This window comes from Pocillopora damicornis, chromosome 4 (genome assembly GCF_964200805.1).
Source record: "Pocillopora damicornis chromosome 4, jaPocDami1.2, whole genome shotgun sequence".
Classification (NCBI taxonomy): Eukaryota; Metazoa; Cnidaria; class Anthozoa; order Scleractinia; family Pocilloporidae; genus Pocillopora; species Pocillopora damicornis.
Genome location: NC_142673.1, coordinates 4,601,294 through 4,623,871, shown reverse-complemented (window position 1 = coordinate 4,623,871; position 22,578 = coordinate 4,601,294). Strand labels below are relative to the sequence as shown.

Below are 22,578 nucleotides of genomic sequence, written 5' to 3'. Positions count from 1 at the left end.
TGAATAGTTGTGGTAGAAGGGTTTTCAATATAATTTAACTTTAAATTTTTATTACTATTTTGCTGAAAATCAAATCATTAAGTAACTAACAAAATGTGAATACAGCTCTCCTGTAAGGTACAAACGAAAGGGAAATGGATAATTTACTTTTTCTCAGCAACATTGTACACTTACAAATACTCGAGTGACTTCAACCCTTGAAAGGTTTCCTTCGAAACAGTTGTTAATTTGTTCCTGCTAAGATTTCTGGAGATTTCAAACAGATCATGGTAAGAAAAAGCACATAATTAAGAAAATTAAGGAAATGTCTCGCCAGTGATTAATAAAAACAACAATAATAACGACAACAACAAAAGATTAGCTATGTCAGCTGAAAGATAATATCATCATGTCTCGAGGTCTGATAAAAAAAATATATATATTACATATGTATAATTATTATTATTATTATATTTTTCTATGGAAACCTGACTTAAATTTGATATCCTTCGAAAATGAGGGATAAAAGCAATTTATAATTCATTAAGATAAAAAATTCAAAACATGTAATTTACGACGTCCTTGTGTTTTAAATAGAACAACCATATAACAAATACAGCAATATACTCATACTATTGTCTCTTTCCATAGGATTTGTGCTGACTATGATATCAAAATTCACTCACAATACTTTCAAATTCATAAGGTCTTTGAACATCCCATTTGACACTTCTTTGAGCTTGTTATGTTGTAGGTACCTAAATGTACACAAGAATAATATTGTTTGAAAATGAAAAATAAAAAAAAAAATTAAAAGAAAGAAACATGTATCTGCTGATTGGCAGAAAAAAATAGAGCCTAGCTTTTCAAAGGGCGGATAACGCTATCCAATAGATAAATAGCTGTCCAGCGTATAAGCGTTGACAAAACATACTGTGCTATCCACTAGATATAAATTTATCCATTGTATAGAGCTACCCACTCTTAAGGAAATCAGGCCCATGGTTCTATTGGCCGGTCACATGTTTTCCATTGATTTTTTTTCCGATGACATTCAAAATCAACTGGTGTTAGAAAATACTGAGTGACCAAGTGTGACCTGAGTGAGCTGGAGCCCATTTTAGTGCACTTACAGATGAGTCATATTGCTTTTGTTCTTAAAAGCACCGTATTCCAGCAGCTCGATCTGGTTAGAGCGAAAACTCCTGCAAACAAAACAGAGAAGTGAGGTGATTAAGCTAATTATCATAGACTTAAAACTATCAGAATAGTGAAAATGAGTACATACAAAACTTCCAAATTCGAAAGTCCATCGAGCATCTCGCCGAATACAACCCGTAGCAGGTTCCGTCCTAAGTCACTGAAATAAAACAATCAATCTCTTTTATTCACTTTAAAAGAGGTCTTAACATAAAACCCCTTTCCCCGTACTCTCGTTCTCTCTTTCCAAAGTGCAAAGTTCGACCTAAGCACATTTATGTCCCAAGGAAAACACATAGGACAAGAATAACATTGTTCACATGAAACTCACAGTACGCGTAAATTGGGTAGTCCCTTCAAGGCCCCAACAGGTAGAGCTCGAAGAAAGTTAAAATCAAGTCTCCTGCGACAAAAAGAAAAGAAATATCGATTGCTGAGACAAATGTGATCATCGACTTTGCACCAGACTACGTGACAGAAAAGTTGCTCTGTCACTATGAAATAAATGACTATTCAATTGATACTTACAGTGTCTTGACGGATGTCACATTTTGAAAGCTGTCTTCATCCACGTGAAGCAGTGAATTGAAGCTTAAATCGCTGAGGAAGAGGAAGAGCGAGATGAGAACTGTTAAAAATCGGTAACACAACAGCTTTAAGGTCAAATTAAGGACATTGAGTTTTAAACTGAGAAATTTGTTTTCATCGCAGTCCAGAAGGTACTGGGAAAACCTCTTTCGCCCAAAATTTGTCAATCAAGGCGTTGGTTAAGGAAATCGAATGGTTTTCTCAACCATAATCCTCATTAGCTACAGAAAAATGTTTAAGATTAATACAGTCGCTGCAATAAAGTAATGAACAATCTTAAACAAAAGTAATAGGTTTACTTACATATATTCTAATTTCAAGAGGTTTATGAAGTCCTCCTCGCGCAATTGGGAGATCCGATTTTGGCCAAAAAACCTTTTTAAACATATAAAAATAATATCAGTTATTTAGCGAAACAGGAGGAAAGAACTAGCAATCTCGTTGTTCGGAGAGAAAAGACGATAAAACAAAGAGGCCATTAAAGATGAAAAGGACCTCAAATATCACATACACTGCTCCAACGTTTGTTGGAAGGTGATTCGGTACATTAAGTAAGTCTTCTCCGGTCACCAGTATCTTCTTATCTTCTTGTCCACCAAACTCTTCACATTTGCAGCTTGCTGGGCATTCTGGGACGCATTGTAAGACATAGGTCATTAGCATTGATTGATAGGCGAGTAAGTTAAGATCATCATTTGCAAGTTGAAGTAAAACAGAAGCACCGAAATACTTTTAGTTTTGGAACAAAAGGCTGAAGAAAGACTAAATTAGTTAGCTCCTTTTCATTAATTTTTATACAGCTAACAAAACTTGACTTAAATAGGAGTTATTAGCGACAGTGAGGTATATGAGATAATAATTCATACAGTCTCACAAAACGTAGGCACAAATTCAAAGGGAGAAAAAAGGGGACCGGAAATTAGCTGAAGATTCTTTGCGTACCTTGCTGTAGTGAGCAGGACGACTCTAAACTCTTGTGAGCTAAAGAATTGAAAAGTAAACAATAACATGAAGTTATGACGTGACAAGTGCATGCCATTATTTTATCTCATTTTTCATAAGAGCTCTGAAAGTGGAAGGTCCAAAAAAAATGTTTGGTTGCAATAAAAAGTCAAAGAGATGTAGCGTTTCATACCAGCCGAGGAGTTATACAAAATCTTGAATCTTGCTGTGTAGGGATTGGCAGCACAACGCAGAACAATCCTGAAATTATTTGATGAAGAAACGAAAATAGGAGGATACATGTATCCGCAGAATCGACCTATCGCAGGAGCAGACGTTTCACTTCCATCGAAAATTTGAAGATCACAGCCCTTACATGTGGGATGGTCTGGAAGACGGAAATCTCGGAATTCCAAGCGAATATTGTTATTGCGTGGAACGGTAATGTACCACGTGCAAGCGATATCATCAAGAACATCACCGGAATAGGCCGGTGAAAAGAGATATCCTGATGGATCAGTTAAATCCTCATTACAAGCTGTGAATAGAAATATATAGAAAGATGATATATGCACAAACGAATGGTCAACCTAGTTCCGATGGAGTTATAAAAGAAAAGATCCTTGGAGAGCGGGTTAAAAGTAATGCAGTCTTTCCTCCGTTGAAATTTTAAGCCAATTTTATCAGCTACTATAAAAAGATCATATAACATAAGGTAATAATGCAAGGCAGGGTACATGGAAACGAGTTACCTTGTTTTGCCGACAGCGGCCTAAGTTTGCAATCGAGTCCCTCTTTGACATATATCCCTGTTAAAGCAATCAAGTCTTTCTCCCTGCTTTTTTGAGCTTTGATCAAAATCTAAAAAAAGGAAAAAGAAGTTTGTTAATTTACCTTTAGGTATTGTGGAAGACGTTTTTCACCTTCACAGTAATACCATTAAATGACCAGAGTAAATTAATGGCTTGCATTGATCATGGTAGTGCGAGGACACCAAAAGGCTCTGTGGTAGCCATGGTAAATTAAAGTAAGTTCCGCAGTTTTGATATTACCTTAAACTTTGTAGTAGAGGTCAGCGGAACTTCACCATAAATCCAGTCCCAGCCAGAGTTGCCTTTCCAAGTCCAGATGGGTATTTCACGATAAATTCCTGTTTTCTGGAAAATTGTCAACGTTTTATCTCCAGATCCCCGCAGCATATAGCGAAACCTCAAGCATCTGCTTTTCCCGTCACGTGATCTATTGTATGTCTGGCTCACAAGAACTGCGGTCCCATTTGGCTCCAAATCGACGCTATCTACCACAAGCCTGGCACCTGTTGGTCATACAATCACAATGTTTGTGATCCTGATTATAAATTTTGAGTGTGGCAAATGATACACGCGTGTGATAAAAAGGATCGCGCATTCCTTCAAATTTCATTGAAAAGACCAAAGCAACGCTGATGAAAAAATTTTGACCCACAACATATTAGAGACTTGTAGTATTCTGCGCTGATCATGCTGCAATGTCATTAAAACCCAGAATCACCTCCTGCCAGCCGAAGACTGAGGCAATCCTGTGTTAAAAGAACTCCTTGTCGTCAATAGTTTGAATAGGTCATGACAGAGAACTAGACTAACTGAATAGAGATGATTTTTGTTCGACTACTGGTTGACACTAGTGATTTACCTTCGAGGAGATATCACCATCAAAGAGAGTAAAGAACGGAAAAGTAAATAATGTCAAAAACCACATGGAAAACAAAATAAGAAAAGACAAATCATAAAATTAAGCAACAGACTTGAAGATGGCCCTTGTATCAAACTATCCTTTTATATTGATGGAATGAAACACGTTTATAAAGAGATTATTGTTAAAACGAAAACCAAAACAACAACAAAAGTGAAATTAGTGTTTGGCTTACAACGCTGATAATGATGAAGTTATTAAAGTATGTCTTACGTTTTCCATCGTTGCAAGTTGGACTTGATTTCATCTCCACTTCCCCAATCAGCCCATTTCTAACTTTTCCCCAGGCCATCGCATTGCCAGCTTCCGTGCCACATCCGTATGACATGCGTAGTATCTCCTCTGTTGTGACCAAGGTACTCCAAATATTGAAGCCACTCAGTTTACCAAGAACAGTAGAAGCAGTTCCATTTATATTCCTAAAACCAATCGTCACGATTCCTGTGTTTGAAAATTAAAACACATTTTTCTCTGGGTAAATTCGTTTAAGCGGATCAAAAGATGCAAAGCATGTTGTTCACGGGTCGATAGGAGCAAAGGGTGAAAGTGACGGAGTTATTTGATTGAATAGCTCCTCCTTTATCATGGGCCTCTCATGCTTTATCCGCAAACAATAAGTTAACTTCGCAAAATGATTGCCATTATCAAACCTAACTCAAACTTAGCCTTTCGGCTGAATTTGTCAACTAAAATTGAATATCATCCAGTATTAATTCCCTCGTTGAACCTGTTCATATCCGAAAAAAAAAAAGATTGCACCAAAGGTCCCTCACCCATAGCCCCCAAGAAAAATAGTATGCGTCTTCTACTTACCTTCATTCGGCTTCTGAAGTGGGGGTCCCATAAAGTCATTTAACTTGAAATTTATATGACCATCCTTGAAAACTGCAAGTAGCCCAACTCTCCCATCCCAGGAGACACAAACGTGGTGCCAGGTGGAGTCCATAACGTCCATTGACTGCTCGCTGTGCAGGAAGATGGAAGGACACTGTTCATATTGACCTAAAGAAAACTCCCCATTTCTTCCCTATTCGATTTGTTTGAAGACTTATTTGATTATGTTTTAAGTTTTGTTTGATTCAAATGAAAATTTTTAGTTGAGTGGAAAATGTTTAGCTTTTGCTTATTTATAATTTCTCTTCATTCTTTTTTGTTGCAACATTCGGTAAATGCTAATTACAGATAGCATATCACACTCAATACTGACTGACACCATTTCATAAGCTTTGAATGAAGAAACAGAGAGAACGAGGTTCTGCGGTTCTAGGCAGTTAACTTGCCAACGAGTTATAATTTTCAGGCTTCATCTCTGTTAGGGTAATTGCAATGGTTGTGAATCAAATTTAAGACAAGAAGCAACCCTGCACTGATTCCACTTTGATACCTCTTCTCGCTCCCGCTTTGAAGGGAAAATGTGTTGTTTCCACAATAGATTCCAAAAACTAGAGTCTTGTTCTCTTTGGCTGATCCTGCATTATTGTATTCTATATAGAAGCCGCTGCTAGCGGTTTTCAACCAGAAGCAAATGGTAAAACAGCATTCATCCAGTATCACATCAGATAATGATATGTAACCATATTCGCTGTCAGGGAGAAGGACCTCGAAGTTGTTGTTGTCACTAAAACCTTGGACGGAAAAAACATAGCGGAAGCAAAATAATACATAATGTAGCGCTATCGTTATCTCTTTTTCGATGTCTTTTACAAATATTAAAATATTTTGTTATTAAAACAAAAGACATCTAATTCTTATAAAGCTTCAGAAGAAGTAATCACGAACCTTTACCACCGCCACCTTCATTCTGATAGACCTGATCAAGATCTTTATGTTTGATACTTTTCCAGCCACGTTCGTTTTTCCATCCACACCAGTCTACTGATGTGTCACAGGGACGGTCATCTAAAAGGGTGGAAAAGACACTTTGAGATACCATATCCTTATACTAGAAAACGCCGGTGTTGCACGAAAATGTTTGATCATTTAGCAAGTACCAACATACATATGCTTCCTTGCAATGCCTCGATATCAAGACTTACTCGGCAAAAAGACAATCTCGGATTCACTTCGCACCCTTTGCTATAGGTGGGGGTATCATAGACATCCTAAACCAAACCTAACAAGTCTGAATTCGATTATTTGGTCGCTTGATGAATCGAATGAGAGTCTTTAGGAAGGAAACACATCATAAATTACCTTGACATCCATAAAGTTCTACTCTCATTGATATATGACCATACCAGTCAACAGGCCGAAAACGGATGAAACGTGCTTTGATAGGCGGGACAAGTTCATTATAAACAACGGCGTGTTGCTCAACGTTTCCATCAAAAATCTACAGATTGAAAATAGTATGGAGTGCCGTCTCAGCTAAAAATTGTACTCTTGATAATCTCGATAATCGTGTTTATTTAGGGTTAAAGTATACATTTTTAAGAAAAAAGCGTATTGCTTTGTTACCGAACTCACGTGGAATCCTAATTTTACCACGATTGGCAGTAACATCGCAATCTCATCAGCCAATTTGCTGTTGTCGATAAGAGTAAAGAGCTCAGCATTACAGAAGCTCGTGTCAAAGTGTCACGCTATGGTCACGCACTGAAAGAATCGTTTTGTTTGACGTCGATATGTGTTAAGAAAGCAAATCGACAATCAAGCATCAACAATCAACATTTTGACCCCTGGAATGACGAATATCGTCGTCGATGAGGGTACACACCACGCTAAACCACTGTCGATATATTAAATGTGAAGTAGTCTCACCTTTTTCCTTATAACAAGAAGTAATCTGTTTCTTTCTACCTATCTAACAGACAATTCATCTTTTTAATCAGTATGCTAAGGTGTTACGAAACTTAGTATTGACTTTAGGGCATCATAACTACAGGTTAAAGGCGAAAAAAATATACTGATGCGACGGAAATTTGGTGTTTGGCAAATAAAGATGATTAAAGGGAATTTGAAGAGGAAACTGAAGTAAACTTGTCTGTGAACAAATAAGTGCCACCTTATGTGCAGTTTCCATTGGCTCTTTGTAATATTGGAAGTTTACACCATCTTTACTGTACTGCAGCTTGTACTTCGTCACCCACTGGCTGGAATCATGTCTTCCTTGAGTGGCTACACGGGTCACATTGATGTTCTGACTGACCAGATCAATCTCAAGCCATTGGTTGCGGTTGTTCGAAGCAGCGGACCAGGATCCTCCTTTGTCCTCAGTTGGCCTGGAATTGAGTCTTCCTTGCACAGCGGCATGAGCATCGTCCAGTTGGGAAGAAGAACTCATTTGTCTTTCAGATATCGCACCACTACCCACACCGAGAGGTTTCGTACATTCTGAGGGTTTCAAGAAATCTATGAAAATTCTTGGTACTTACATTTATCCTCAAATTCCATGGTAAAAAAAAAAAACAAACAAACAATCAAAAACAGACTAAAAAAGCAACAACAACAACAAACAAGCACGGATTGTTGGTAAATCACAACTGGTGACGCAATCCTGACCCGGAGTTACAAACATTGACAGCAATCAAGCACATGCAAAAAATGCCAGTGCACTGCAGGAGGTGTGGTAGAAGGAATTAAAGAACAATATAGGGGACTAAATAAAAGTTGAAAGATTATGAAAATAATGCGTAAAGTCGTATGTTTTTTGCATTTTTTTCATTATTCAGAACATTAATACTTCCTCACCTTGACATCCATAGACCTCTACCCTCATAGCTATGTGGCCAAACCAATGTTGAGGTCGAAAGCGGATAAAACGTGCATAGATTGGCGGGTTTAGTTCACTAAAAACGACAGTGTCTCGATCAGAGTTTCCAATAAAATCCTAGGTTAAAAAAAGTATAGGAACCGTTAATGGTTTTTTGAATGTTCATCGTTGCAATTGCTTGAATAAATTTATATCTCTCATTTGAAGCATTCTGCGAGAAGTTTGCAGTTTCTGAAGGCGAGTGACCCACCTTCTTCTTCCTCTTGCGACTTTTGATTCTTTCGAACGCGAATATTCATTAATTATAAAAGTGGTATGTTCTGATTTCGTCTTTTTTAGACATATTATTTTGTATTTAACATACGCTTAGATAAGTTATTGTGATATCCACGGGGAAAGGACCATTCTTTTTTAATGAAAAACATTAAACAAATCGAGAGTTATGACCTATAGAATTTGTTCTCGTACCTTAAAAAGATTAAAGTTTTGGGTCTCTGGATCGGAATTAAGGCTGAAAGTTTAGGATGGAAGAATGAAATACCAGTGAGTGCAGTAGATCCATTAATTACATTACCTTAACTGAAATTTCTCCGTATCCCCTGTAGTAATGAAATTTTTCTCCGTCATTGCCATACTGTAGCTTATACCTTGTCACCCAGTTGCTATCATCATGCCTTCCTTGCGTTGCGACTCGCATTACTCTCGTGTACTGACTTCCTAGATCCACTTGCAACCATTGATTTAAATTATTTCTCTCTGCTGACCAAGACCCAGCCTTGTCTGTGGGTATTGGTGCAAGGTGCAGCCTAGCTTGGATTGCAGCATGTTCGCTATTATATTCCGAAGAAGCACTGATTTGTCCATCTGATATTATACCGTCTTGCATACCAAGGGCTTGTCGACATTTGGATACATTCATGGAAACTATATGGAGTAAATGCGGGTAAAGACCATGTCAAACATTTTATTTGCAAGAATAGCTACTATACCTAACTGCGTCAGGTGGAACTCGTGGGCGCTGTATCAGGCAAGTTCGGTCAAGCCATAACTCGTATCTTGGAGAAAGGCAGTCAAGGCCAGAATATCCGAGGTAAGACCTAACAAATCCAATGTGCCGGCAGAATTCACTGATAAAGTAGGATTATGTGTTAACAAAGCCTTGTCGAAGCCCTAACTTGTCGTACTGACACTTTCCGCTAGTCAATCAGCCACTCTGTCGGGTAACTAGTTTGTTGATCCGTCAATATATTAGTCAGTCAGCCATTCAGTCAATAGGTGAGCTTTTATAGGAATAAATATAGAAGAAATAGAGCTGACACTTTACTTTGTCTGCATAAAACTACTTTGTGATGAGAAGCTGCACTGTGCTATTGATACATTTACAGGACTCGTCGAATAATTTTCGTTCGCTGTTTTCGTAAAGAGATGTTCCTATTTTAAGTCCAACCTGCATTCCTCACCTTTACTATTATATTCCAGACATCCATAGAGCTCCACCCTCATCGATATATGGCCATACCAAGCTTGTGGGATAAAGCGGGTGTAACGAGCTCTGATCGGTGGGTTTAAGTCATTATGAACAACGGTATTGCTGTCGTTGTTGCCACTAAAATCCTAAATTGAGAGAACGGCAATTTGCTTGTCTAAATATCTATCATTGTAACAGAACACGCCGCTAACATTTCCGTAAAAATATATTGTATTACCTTTGCCGTTGATTTTCCTAGTTCCTTGAAGAAAGTAAAGTTTTCTCCGTCATCACTGAACTGCAGCATGTAATGTGTTACCCACTGCAAGTACTTGTAGTAGCCGGTTCGACCCTGCGTCGCCACTCGGGTTACTTTGATGTAGATACTTCGAAGATCAATTTGGAGCCATTGACTTTTATCGTTAGTGCGCGATGACCAGGCTGACGTTCTCCACCTTTCACCTTCATAGTCCAGTCTTCCTTGAGATGCGGCATGGTTACGATCCAGCTGCGATGAAGCACTTAACTGTGCATCAGGAATAGTTCTCTTTCTTAAGCCAAGATCCGTTTGACATTCTGTTTGTTTCATTGAAATCGAATCAGGTAAATGAATATCCCAAATCACGATCTATGCCGAAACTTTCTTGAGTTATACTTGCTAATGATATCTTCCAAGTTTAAATACCCTCTAAACAATTGTTCCCTCGTAGTTTTCCTCAGTCAGATAACAAATAAATTTGAAAAGAAAAAGGAAAGAGTATGCAACTGTATGCAATAGGGTTAGAACCTTTTTTTAAGGTAGTGGACCTGTATCGGATAAAGATATCGTAGAAAAATTAAACTCCTTTTCCCTTAGAAGCTGATACTTCGCCTACCTTCTGAACAGCCATACAATTCCATCCTCATAGAGATCCAGTTATGCCAAGAAAGAGGTTGAAGGCGGATGTAACGGGCTTTGATGGCTGGGTAAAGTTCATAACGAACAATGCTGTCACGGTCCACATTTCCAGTAAATTCCTATATAAGACGAATGTAAAGTAAGACTTGTTGATTAGTTACAATAGAGGGCTTCTTTAAACGCAGATAACTTCAGTAGATATGGGATATCTGCATAGGATATGGCAACATGTGCGCGGCTAAGAAGGTCCCGACACGAGAACTGGTGAATAAGACTTCATAGCATATCAAAACATTAGACTCGTCTAACTTTCCAACTCATTAAAGAGAAAAACAAAAGACGATGAGCACCGATGATATTAACTGACCAAGGCGAAGATTTTTCTGACAAACAAACTGGTTTTCTGACAAACTGATTTGCTGAGAGAGTTTTAACGCTTGACCTTTAAGATGGATGATAACATTATCAGAAGTTGAAAAATGACAATTTCATGACATTGGTTATTGTTTGCTAAAACATATCTGGATGATAAACATTTAATTGGCTATTTTTATACTCACTTTGTCCTCGAGATCCCTTTCTTCCTTGAAGCTCTGGAAGCTCTCTCCGTCATTCCCGTACCGCAGTTTGTAACTGGTTACCCACTCATCGTGGTCTTCCCTGCCTTGTGTTGCTACACCTGTGATTTTAACATACTCACCTCCCAGATCAACTTGAAACCATTGGTTTGCATTCTTTTTGCCAGCTGACCATCCACCCTGTTTCCTCTCTGTCGCTTGAAAGAATAATCTTCCCTGGCTTGCAGTGGAATATCCATCCCATTGAGAAGAGGCAAGAATTTGTCCACTCGAGATTTCGCTGTTTTCCATTCCCAGAGCTTTATTACACTCTAACGGTAATGAAGCAGATCATTGTAAGGAAAAATACCTCATCGATGTTACTGATCATTGTCAATCCTTATCGATGAATCACCAACTTTTGGGGGAGCTATTGACTTCAAGCACTGTTCAAGCTAACAAACCGAGATCTCATACCTGTGCACGATGGTCTCGAAAACAGCTATCTTTATGAGAATTAAAACATTTCCATAGACTTGTAAATAACATTCTTCTAGACAGCGATTATTATGAGAGCTCCCTGGGAAATACATACATCATTATTCTAGCCAATGGTGTCTATAATTTGTACACACAAAAAGACACCGACACTGGTTTGCATTTTTTTTGCAAAGTGATACCGAATATTCTATCTCATTCCAAACGTTTTCGCAGAAAAGAAAAGATAGAAGAACTAAACGTCCATAAGTAATTGACTTGCCTTCCACGCCCTGGTACAGTTCAACTCTCATTGAAGCTGCTTTGTTCCAAGCCACAGGTCGAAAGCGGATGTAACGTGCTCTGATTGGTGGATTAAGTTCATGAAAAACAACAGCATCCTGGTCAGCGTTTCCAGCAAAGTGCTGTGTCGACAAAAGATCGCATTATGTTAATTTTGTGTTGTAAATACCAAAAATTAGTTCTACGATGTTGATCAACACACATTTTAGCCCCTAAACAATCGCTCGGAAAGATATGACTAATCTGTGCTAAGCCTTGTTCATGTACAAAATTCTTACGGGATAATATTCGTTAGATAAATGGCCTTATTAGGAAATTGTGATCTGAGGATAAGTGATGTAAAAAATCATGTGTGTAAATAAGCGCTTGGTCATGAAGAAATACGTCATCTATTTTTCGCGAGCGTGTGGAACTGTTCCCAAGAAACACACATTGACAAATGAATTGCATGTTTCTCCATCTGACAACCGAACCTAATATCAACAGCCGTCTTTCCCGCCTCTTTAAACCAGCTTCGTCAATGCTCAGAATTTTACATACTGCAAAAATTTTTAATTGTACTGGACATGCATCCATGATGAACGTCTTATTACATCTCGCACGTACCTTTTCTGAGGTTTTTCCGGGTTCCCTGTAGTATATGAAGCTTACCCCATCATTGCTATACTGGAGCTTATATTCCGTAACCCACTGAGCGAAGGGTCCGTTTCTCCCTTGCGTCGCAACGCCAGTAACTCTTGTGTTCCGAATATTCAGATCAACTTGAAGCCATGGTGTTAAGTCCTCTGAATCAGCCGACCAAGACCCTGCTTTGCCTGGGGTTGCTTGGAAGTGAAGTCTTCCTTGGATGGCGGCATGAACCCCATCAACTTGTGAAGATGAGGTGATCTTCTTGTCGAGGATTTCATTGTTTTCCATTCCAAGAGGTTTATGCTGATGCAAATCTAAAAATCACATGATGATAAAATACGAAAAAAATCGGTTTCAAGCAGGCCCTTGCAAGGCGTATTTAGCAACTATGTCTTTCGACTCTATTAATGCAAATTCGATAACTTATACGCCGTGTAAATTGATATTGTATTATTCGACATCGAATATTTGAGTGAAACTTTTTTTGCGGTTACGAAAGTGGTTATCCTTTAAGCTCTGTTTATAGCTGTTAGTCTCTGTATAAAGATAATAGTCATGATATACTTCCAATAATGTGGTACAGACGTGAGCCAAACAATTAGGAAACCTTCGTTGTTATTGACATTTAGAGCTACATAGTCATTATTCGAAACGCAACAGTCGGAACAATATGCGCGTGAATAGACGCCATCAATCGTGATGGAGACTTACCATTTCTTGGCTTAGGAATATGCTCACAAGAATCTTTGGAAAAGGATACTTGTCTAATAGCAAGAAGTTTCAATTCATTCGTTCCCACTATTTCAATCTACAGAATGATATGAGATGACGTCATTGTCAATAGCAGACTAGCACCACTTGAGTGTGAAACATTAGTTTTAAGCTAAAAGCTTCTCCGATTCAGTATCAAATTTATCTAAAATAAATCTAATTCAAAAGAAGCTTGTAAAGCCTATGAAAGATCTACGGCTACAACACGAGTGTATTTTGTAAATACCTGAGCATCTGTGAAATTTTGTGGTAACGGTGTTTGTGTGTATGTTGCCTCAGAAGTGGCCTTGTCCGCGAAGAAAAGTAAACTCGTTAGGTTTGATTTTAACATCTTTAATAGCACTGTTATCGACCCTTCATAACCGTAGCTGCCTCCGATGAAATACCAAAGATGAAAACACTTCCATTCGTTGGTATTTATGTTCGGAGGCGAAAATAGAGAATGACGCACCGCGTATGCTTCAGGGCGAAGAAAAATAGAGGAACCATCTGATAAGAGATAATTGAGATGATTATAGAGAATAATTATCAGAGTCCGGAAATTGTTAAAGACATGCAATAACCGCTCAAATCGACTCCCAAATAAAGAGTGCTCCACGGTAAATTTTCAATTATGGCACACCTTTTGAAAGGGTCCACCTTCCTTGAGCCTCCCAGTCGCATGTGTCTCCTTTGAAGTCACAGTCCAAACTCTCTAAAAGTGCAAAGAGGTCGGAAGACCTCATTATCGTTACATACCAACCAAGAAAAAAAACTGCCCTGTAAATTATTTATATTCACTGTGCTATAACCAAGGCGTATGTTTGTCTCCTGCAACTCTCTCTTTGCGTTTGGCCTTTCTATTGCGCTGGTACAACGAAATTTCCAATAAGTTAACGGCAAAACTTGAATCGTAATTTTTAGTCGAAAGATTGTTTGTTGCAAGGAATTATCTAGCAACATATAAATTTACAATTACGGATCATGAGAAACATCAATTTGCAATATTTCTAATTCACTCTTCCTACAGCAACAACAAAAAGAAAACAAAAATCATAAATAACCACTAGCTTCTAGACATCTTACTTTGAAGAAGATCACTTACTCTGTGTAATAATTGTCTTACAGTTACCATCAAGCAATGTCAGATCATCCAGAGCTATATCACCGCTGCTTCCATAGCCAACCGTTCCTTCAATGATAAACTTGTGAAAAACAATAATGACGATGGAAAAAAGGATGACCATAGCATTAAGAATATGAGTAGTGATAACAGCGATAATGGTAGTTATGATATCATTCAATGATCGCAAAAGTACCTTCATACATTTGATTTCATGAACTATAGATGTAAATAAACAAAACTTAAAGTTTGCAGTCATAAGTACTCCGTAACGATAAATACAGGGAAACGTACCTTATAGGCATCTCGACTGTTTAAAGCTGTTTGTCCGAACTTCCACTGGTCCCCCTGATTTCCCGAAAGTGTCCAAACAACTGTTTCTGACTGCTTAGTTTTTAAGTAGATGCTCAGATTACCAATGTCTGACCCGTGCATGTGATACCAAAACTGAATACAAACTACTTCATTGGGTTCCATCCAGTCACTAAACAGCCTTGCTGCGTCTCCAGGTATTTGTGGAGAGGCTTCGATGTAGATATACGACCCTGTTACAGAATAAGAACTATATATGCTTATGTTTCTTTTAAAGTTTAGGCTATGCAAAAAAAAAAATAGGAAGACGAAAACATTAGTAGCAAATTCTGCATTTTTCACAGTTATAACGTTATTATAGAACTTCGAGGAGGCTGATCCTAGAAAATTTTAATTAGCTTATTTGCCTTGATAACATTGCAAAATTATTTTTAGAACTACATTTTTTACAATGACGGAGTTACAAATATTGCATCTATAAAACTATAAATCCTTAAGAAAAGACTAATTAGAAACGTAAAATCAAAAACAAGAAAACAAAATCAGAAGCTTAATAAATCAGAGTGACGGGTAGAAATCGTTCTGTCAATAGATAGACGAAATTTTCAGGATTCTTTCCTTATTTAGTCGAGTATGTCCTCCAAATATTTCTTGGATAGATAACAATCATTGCTTGGTGTATTTTATAACTTTATATTTCACTGGGATTTCCTACTCGACATTTTTGTAAAAACTAGTTTGAACGAGGGGAGAAAAAATGATCTCGAGAAGTGTAAGTCCTGAACGCACTCCTTACCATCCTTGCTAAACGTGGTGTGATCATATGTTGGACCAGTATTTTCCGTTGGTGTCTTTCCTGACGTTTTAGTCCACTGAAACGTGGCATTCCAGTCATATTTCAATGTGCAAAAATCATCGTCGAAACTGCAATGGCCTGTTTGAATGGAAAAATTAGCCAGTTACCGAAACACGAAAGGATAACAATGCTTTGGATATTCATTCCCTCCATGCATACGGAGTCGCTTTCCAATATTGAATTGCAAGGGTACACGAGGTTATTGTTCACGAACAACAACGGCATTTTGGTACGATTATTTGCAACGTGTCAAATGAACCAGAGATATTTCACCATTGAGACTGACTATTCCAATTTTCCATAATGAAGACTGTAAATGACCTGGTATTTTTTCATAGAGTGGAATTTGCCTTACTGTAGGTATCTTAGTCTTCGTAATTATAATTAGTGATTCGCGAATATCAAAATTAACTACGTTTGTTTCATCTGAACCCTGTCTTTTATCAAACAAGCCTATCAAATCAGTCCTCAAATGAACCAGACGCTCTGACACCGTATTGTAAACATAGAGGCAAGGAGAGGATGAAGACAAAGATAATTGACCGGAAAAAGAGTGGTCTTTTAAGGTATAGTAGCATCTCAGTAATTTGACATAAATGTTACCTCTGAAAGATGATTTACACTGCAAGAGATCTTCCGACGTGACTGATAAACACGATAAATCACTGAGAAGGCAGTCTCCCGACCCTGAAATGCAGACATTTTGAGGGAAAAGCACTGTTTCTTAAACTGCAATTTCTAGAGTATAGCAGGATATTTTCGATATCATAATGATTGGTTTCATGAGTTATAGGTCACGAAAATGCATGGTCGAGAGTTTTTGTGAATTAACACGAACTACGCTGAATAAGAACTAGGTATACATTAGACCGCTGTGTCCTACTTACCACATACAGACGGTGAGTTAGTCCCGTCCCCACAGAACGGTATTTCCCTACAGGTATCAGACCAGGAAATGCACGATCCATCAAGACAATGAAATTTTAAGGGACATGGAATACCTGAAAAGCAAATCTTTGAATTAAGTCATGCGAATACAAATACTGCGGAAAAACAGACTAAAGAAAAAAATTTTATCATCGCTGGCCAGACTTAACGACTTTCTTAGCTAAACCGATCAGAAAAAAATCACTCTTTAGCCTGAGATGACCATAAAGGCTAAGAGAAAACTACCGTGATGTCCTTATCATTGTGCAGTCATGAACTTACGACAATTATTTTCATCATCTCCGGCTGAGCAATCGTTGCTACCGTCGCACACAGCTGCAGCAGGAATACATTTTCCATCCTGGCAAGCAAACTTATTGGAGGGACAGCCACAGTTCTCCTCGTCCGATTCATCTTTACACGCGAGATCACCATCACATGTTAAATCGTTTTTGACACATTCCCCATTGTAACACCGAAACTCTTTTTCGCCACATTGAAAACCTAAAAAAACTCGGCAAAATAAGTTTCTACTTCATTTTCCTTTCTTTAAAAGTGAAAAGCCATAAAGAGAAAGAACTAATGGCGGAAACTTTGTTACACTTCTATGAGAGAATCTGAAAAACAATGCATTATTATCCAACACTGATGACTTAAAAGAAGTTTGGAACTGAACCTTACATGAAATTAAGAGATCCTCGCAGCTAAGAACACTACTGAAACGAGTAGTTGTAAATAGGACCTGAAAAAAATTCAGGCCCGTACGGGATTTGAACCCATGACCTTTGCAATACCGGTGCAGCGCTCTACCAATTTAGCCAACAAGCCAACTGGGAGATGGTAAATGAATTGGGTCCAAATAAACATCCAAGTGAATGACGATTTTAGATATATGAAAATTCATATATTTGCTCTGCGGTGGAGAGATGAAATTAAGAGATCCTCGCAGCTAAGAACACTACTGAAACGAGTAGTTGTAAATAGGACCTGAAAAGCTCCCAGCTCCCAGTTGGCTTGTTAGCTCAATTGGTAGAGCGCTGCACCGGTATCGTAGAGGTCATGGGTTCAAATCCCGTACGGGCCTGAATTTTTTTCAGGTCTTATTTACAACTACTCGTTTCAGTAGTGTTCTTAGCTGCGAGGATCCCTTAATTTCATCTCTCCACCGCAGTGCATGAATTTTCATATATCTAAAATCATGAACCTTACATGTTTGCTTTGGTTGCTATTGTCATAACCAGCCTACCAATAATTTTGGAAAATTCGAATGATCGGTAAGCTCCTTATTCGTAAGTATAGAGACGAAAAGGGAGAGCGGAAAGAAAAAGTCACCTGGCTTCGCAAAGTAAGGTAGTAAAATACAGTTCTCAGTCGTTACGCTGACGTCATCAATTGCCACATTCACTGGGTCATCAACAAAGCCTTCTCCCTCAAATATAACCTGTCACAACACATGAACATGATGTTATCAACCACTAAATAAAATGATCACGGCTGTCACATGTATAGATATAAACCTCACCAATAAATGCAAGTAAAAAGAGATTTCCCTCAAGTGAATCGGAAGCTTCACTTACTTGAATAGCTACAGAGCTTGGCAAAACCACCTGAGCAACTGACCATCCTGAACCGTGGTATCCAAGCAGCTGCCAAACTAATACCTCCCTTTCTTCTATTGCTTCCCAAAGCAGAACTTTTAAGTATGACTTTGATTTAGTTGGCATGAGGTATTTAAACCGTAAGCACAAACTAACTATCACATTAGCTGGTTTCCATGATAACAAAGGACTTTTAAGCCGTCCCCTGGAAGATCTCCCGATGTAGGCAAAATGACCTGGGACATGTAATATTGAGTCAGTAATAATACATTTATGTAGAAAAGGACCAACCTACTTTAGGTCAATCCTTTCCATAAGTATGGAGATTGACCGGGACATTTTTAAAAAAGATTAAGACGAAGAGATCTTTACAACGCACATTTTCTATACAAAAACTAGGCAGGCAGAAACATCCTTCTTCCTACCTAAGGAAAACTTCCACTTTTCCTGGCTTCCAAGGTTAGTCCAGCCTGCACAATTTCCAGACTCGAAATGGCATTCTTTTAATACTACAGCAGCTGTGAGAGTTTAAATCATCATTTAAGCAGTTATTATACTCGTTTGCTAAATTGCTTTTTCTCTTAGGGATGTTAACCAAAAACGGAGACAAGAATCAGCGGATAAATCCAAGAAAATATGGTTTTCATGAAAGTGCCTTTGCCTCGTATATATACACTTTTTCGCTGTTCCTGGTTTTAAAAGGAATCTCAATGATATTCTGAGTTATCTCCATTTTAACTTCACGGCCCAGCAAACTAATTTACAACCCAATCATTTGGTTGATTGATCGCCAAAATTTGCCAAAATTTGGTTTTGTTCGAAAAAAGACAGAAAGTCTATAGATAATCGTTTTGCACCAACTCTTTTCAAGTTTGAATTCAGTTCGTATTTATTGTGAAGTCTTCTGAATCTCGTACAAGCTGACCCATCTACGTAATGCTTAACTGGTATAAAAGAGTGTAAGAATAATAAATCGTCAAACTCATAAAACGCAGTTACCTTTGAGATATACATTTCCCAGCACTCTCTCTTCAAGAATTTTTCCTGAATGGTCCACAAATGAATAGCTGATCTGATGCGAAATTTGAGTCTCGCATTATGAACATTTTGAAGTTTTTCAAGGTTATCAACTTCTTTTAAGAACATTTTAGGGAAAATTTAAAAAGGGAAAAATTGAAAAAGGAAAAGAAATTTGATTCTAAGGTTATGAAGCGTTCGTTTTAGTTCTTGGTGCAATAGCTACATAAAAGCAAGAGCAAATTGTCCATAATCACATAATGACTATTAAACTGTCTATATTCTGGTGATAGGTAATCCTGAAATGGACTAACCTTCACTGTATAATTTCCCGGTTGTCTGTCTGTGTCAAAAAAAGTCTTGAATGGTGTATTTAAACAAGACATGTTTACCGCTGAGTTTATTGTTACATTTTGTCTTAGGGTTGAGAGGTTCAGTTGCAGTGGACAATCGGGGCAATATATGCCCTGACAACAGAAGCTGTAGGCACCTGTGGGTTTAAAAAAAATTAGCATTTCGAATTTAAATTTGACAATGTAAGCCTTCAAGTGATATTTCACACCAATTCTCTGTCAAATGAAATAAGAAAGTTTGACGTGTTAAACTTCTTGTGTCAATACCAACCTGAAATGTGTAGATTTGACCCAACGATAGCAGTTATCGGCGTTCCAAGATCGTTGAGTGTAACCGCCAATTTTCGTGTCCCTGTTTAAGATTCAAGAATTTAAGCTTTTCCTTGAATTATCCTAGCTGACGCTGATCCAGTATTTTTTAAGATTTAAACCACGGTTTGAATTCAGCAAATACTCTAAGTTAACGCAATGAAGTTCATGAAATCAGTCTTCTTCGGAGAAAAAGAGTAGAGTGCGCACGCCAACTATTGCAAGTCCTTTCTTATCTAGACTTTCTTTCCCCGCTGGTAACTGTTCACTTGCAAACTAGCTTTTTTAGTTTCTAGCTTTTTTCTAGTTGTCTGCATTATCCTTCCCCTATATATTTTTCTAGACACAAGTTTTCAAGAAAGGTGATGACGTTCCGAAGCCTCTTCGATAAAGAAAAAAACGGAACAAACAAAAACTCGACAAAAATACGAAAAGTAAAAAATATAGATATATACAATAATCGAAAACAAAATGAAATACAAAAAAAATTTGAAACAAAACAAACAAAAACAAATTACAAACAAAAAAAAAACCAAATCGAAATACCTGGTTTTGTCCAGAATAGTCCTTTCCCAAGAATGGGCCTTTCAAAATCTCCATTCGGCCTACGCATGCCCACTGACATATGGTCATTGTTCTCTAAATCTTTTCCATACGCCTCCATACGATAAATACGACATTTTTCAAGGAAGATAGGCTGCGATGATTGATCTTCGTACCTTCAAACGACAGGTTACGAAAAATTTAAGCATAAATCTGGTTGTCTTAAAATTCAAGAGAATTGGCCTTTTATCCTTCGAATGAATCGCTTACCTGTCCCATTGAAGATATCTGGTGCCTTTTTTAACAGATATGATTGGACTTCGGTTCTTTGCACTCTCGTCTGATTCGGCGTTATCTTTTGCAAATCCAAATTCTGTGACATTATACTTCCACAACTCGCATGAATCGTCACATGCAGCGTAAAAGACGTAGCTACCGCTCTGAGGAACCTAAAATGGTGAGTAGGCGATTATAGTTTGTCTTAGGAGCTTGAAAATGAAAACCGATTGGGTGAGGCTAACAAATAACGACTAATTTTTCATTTTCTCTAAATAAAGACGAAACAAGGTTTAAATGAGCAGGAAGAACTCTACTTCAAATAGGAATATTTCATGTTTACCTGCAAGTAAGCTGTCAATCTTTGCGCGTATCTGTCTTCCAAATCGATAGGAGCATCAAAATCTGGCAAAACTATCCGGCTTCCAGGCGGACCTTGAATGAGTGGATGTTCGCGCATGGTTGATTTGCTCCTAGCTTCGTAATTTTTCATTCTATACCATGTCTCACGAAGCACTCCCTTTGCCTCCGTAAGCGACTCTATTGGGGATAGACACATTGCAACGTGTTAACTGCTACTTCCGGTAAGAGGGGAGGGGAAGGCATATAAGACCGCGCATGGGTATAAAAACTAAAAAAAAAATATGGGCTTTTCTTCCTATGCTTGTAAAGATTTATTAAAGGATGGGATAAGAATTTGGCATAGCTTTAATTTATGAAATCTGAGCCGTTTGCACTAATTCTATTAAAATGAACATGAATTTCTCGACCCAAATGCATCGAGTCGATGACCGCAGGAGTAGACAATGGCTCCTGAAAGGCTTCGGTAGCGCGGCCTTAGTTACGTGACCCCATGGAAGGCTCCAGGTACTTAAAGGCTCCAACAAGGAATTTTTATATTAAAAGGAAACTACCAAAAACTAACCAATAGTTTCCACGACAACTTGGCACAGGACAAGAGTGACGTTATTGCCCGTCAACGTTATTTTCAGGTAATTTCCAAGCGCTGGTGGTGAGCAGTAAAATTTAAATTGCTGAGTTACTCCATCATATTCCATCGATTTGGAGCAGGTTGAGTCTGTATCGTGTGGACTGTTTAATACTCTTACGCTGATCATTCCGTTATCCCGTGGGCAGCAATCAACTTTATCGGTGATTACCACAGAGATTACGTACAAATGTTTATCAAGGTCAACTTGCCACCAAGGGTTCGACTCCTAAATAAATGAACAAAACGAAGTAAGTGTTATGTAAAACTTTACGGAAAGCAAGCAAGCAACACACCAAACATTAAGACACTGAAATAAGTATCACAATTAGTTTACCCAATCGTTACATACACAATTAATGTTTGGCCTCTTATTATGTGAAAGGAAATCCAGTGCATCTACAGTAGAGTTTTCCATTTGTTATGACAATTTCTTACCCTTCCCGAACGAAAGCAGGTGGTATAAGATTTATCAATGGCTAGAGAGGACTCATACGGCAGCAAAACACTGGAACAAGTGGTTTGACTTCGATTTGACAAAGAAGCTTCTGCATGACAAAAAAAAATTAAAGAACATCGCCATCACAGTTTGGAAGATGTTTGAATCATATTTAGCTTAAGCAGAGTAAAAAGCTTTGTAAATAGTTAAAAGTAATGTATCATACCACGAATAATAATTGAAATTTGCTACGGTGGACATTTTTGGAACACTTGAAATTAGTAGAAGAGGGGAAAAGGGGAAGTAGTCATAACGAGGAAAAAAGAATGCGTCGAAAGAGGAAACCAAACCCAAACAAAATGGTACAACGTACTCTATGAAATAGTAAAAATAACAACAAGAACCTCCTTAAGCCTGAATTCAACAGTGGCTCAATTTAATTGTAACTATTCAAATAGAAGAGGAAAATGGTTTAAAAAAGCGTTTTATATTAATTGAAAACATGTGTTACAACGAAAGCTTTCAGCTTTCAGTTTAAGTCCTCTTAAAGCTGAGATATCTGCGCGAGACAGAAATAAAGCAGTGTGCAGTGAAAGTAAAGC

At 37.9% G+C, this 22,578-nt stretch overlaps 1 protein-coding gene across 2 annotated transcripts in view; it reads right to left on the bottom strand.

The window, feature by feature from the left end:
- Nucleotides 1-22,578, bottom strand: part of LOC113681465 (uncharacterized) — a 43,894-nt gene that overhangs the window by 5,145 nt on the left and 16,171 nt on the right. Inside the window, exons 17-62 of one of the 2 annotated variants that reach the window (XM_089205019.1) lie at nucleotides 21,976-22,085; nucleotides 21,475-21,766; nucleotides 20,893-21,089; nucleotides 20,544-20,722; nucleotides 20,277-20,449; nucleotides 19,693-19,773; nucleotides 19,383-19,558; nucleotides 19,051-19,123; nucleotides 18,477-18,569; nucleotides 18,031-18,287; nucleotides 17,786-17,894; nucleotides 16,736-16,957; nucleotides 16,414-16,527; nucleotides 16,130-16,213; nucleotides 15,467-15,604; nucleotides 14,653-14,903; nucleotides 14,341-14,440; nucleotides 13,879-13,950; nucleotides 13,483-13,745; nucleotides 13,197-13,293; nucleotides 12,462-12,799; nucleotides 11,836-11,977; nucleotides 11,079-11,407; nucleotides 10,496-10,637; nucleotides 9,859-10,196; nucleotides 9,613-9,766; nucleotides 8,727-9,076; nucleotides 8,131-8,269; nucleotides 7,445-7,773; nucleotides 6,634-6,772; nucleotides 6,220-6,339; nucleotides 5,825-6,065; nucleotides 5,254-5,405; nucleotides 4,654-4,881; nucleotides 3,762-4,024; nucleotides 3,462-3,570; nucleotides 2,903-3,247; nucleotides 2,710-2,748; nucleotides 2,279-2,396; nucleotides 2,071-2,142; nucleotides 1,708-1,779; nucleotides 1,511-1,582; nucleotides 1,268-1,339; nucleotides 1,113-1,184; nucleotides 666-737; nucleotides 175-246 (exon numbers count right to left, since the gene is read on the bottom strand). In XM_089205019.1, coding sequence (XP_089061145.1) covers nucleotides 175-246; nucleotides 666-737; nucleotides 1,113-1,184; nucleotides 1,268-1,339; nucleotides 1,511-1,582; nucleotides 1,708-1,779; nucleotides 2,071-2,142; nucleotides 2,279-2,396; nucleotides 2,710-2,748; nucleotides 2,903-3,247; nucleotides 3,462-3,570; nucleotides 3,762-4,024; nucleotides 4,654-4,881; nucleotides 5,254-5,405; nucleotides 5,825-6,065; nucleotides 6,220-6,339; nucleotides 6,634-6,772; nucleotides 7,445-7,773; nucleotides 8,131-8,269; nucleotides 8,727-9,076; nucleotides 9,613-9,766; nucleotides 9,859-10,196; nucleotides 10,496-10,637; nucleotides 11,079-11,407; nucleotides 11,836-11,977; nucleotides 12,462-12,799; nucleotides 13,197-13,293; nucleotides 13,483-13,745; nucleotides 13,879-13,950; nucleotides 14,341-14,440; nucleotides 14,653-14,903; nucleotides 15,467-15,604; nucleotides 16,130-16,213; nucleotides 16,414-16,527; nucleotides 16,736-16,957; nucleotides 17,786-17,894; nucleotides 18,031-18,287; nucleotides 18,477-18,569; nucleotides 19,051-19,123; nucleotides 19,383-19,558; nucleotides 19,693-19,773; nucleotides 20,277-20,449; nucleotides 20,544-20,722; nucleotides 20,893-21,089; nucleotides 21,475-21,766; nucleotides 21,976-22,085 — 7,600 coding nt within the window. The remainder of the gene's footprint in view (nucleotides 1-174; nucleotides 247-665; nucleotides 738-1,112; nucleotides 1,185-1,267; nucleotides 1,340-1,510; nucleotides 1,583-1,707; nucleotides 1,780-2,070; nucleotides 2,143-2,278; nucleotides 2,397-2,709; nucleotides 2,749-2,902; nucleotides 3,248-3,461; nucleotides 3,571-3,761; nucleotides 4,025-4,653; nucleotides 4,882-5,253; nucleotides 5,406-5,824; nucleotides 6,066-6,219; nucleotides 6,340-6,633; nucleotides 6,773-7,444; nucleotides 7,774-8,130; nucleotides 8,270-8,726; nucleotides 9,077-9,612; nucleotides 9,767-9,858; nucleotides 10,197-10,495; nucleotides 10,638-11,078; nucleotides 11,408-11,835; nucleotides 11,978-12,461; nucleotides 12,800-13,196; nucleotides 13,294-13,482; nucleotides 13,746-13,878; nucleotides 13,951-14,340; nucleotides 14,441-14,652; nucleotides 14,904-15,466; nucleotides 15,605-16,129; nucleotides 16,214-16,413; nucleotides 16,528-16,735; nucleotides 16,958-17,785; nucleotides 17,895-18,030; nucleotides 18,288-18,476; nucleotides 18,570-19,050; nucleotides 19,124-19,382; nucleotides 19,559-19,692; nucleotides 19,774-20,276; nucleotides 20,450-20,543; nucleotides 20,723-20,892; nucleotides 21,090-21,474; nucleotides 21,767-21,975; nucleotides 22,086-22,578) is intronic. The other variant, XM_089205020.1, reaches the window with a different exon arrangement.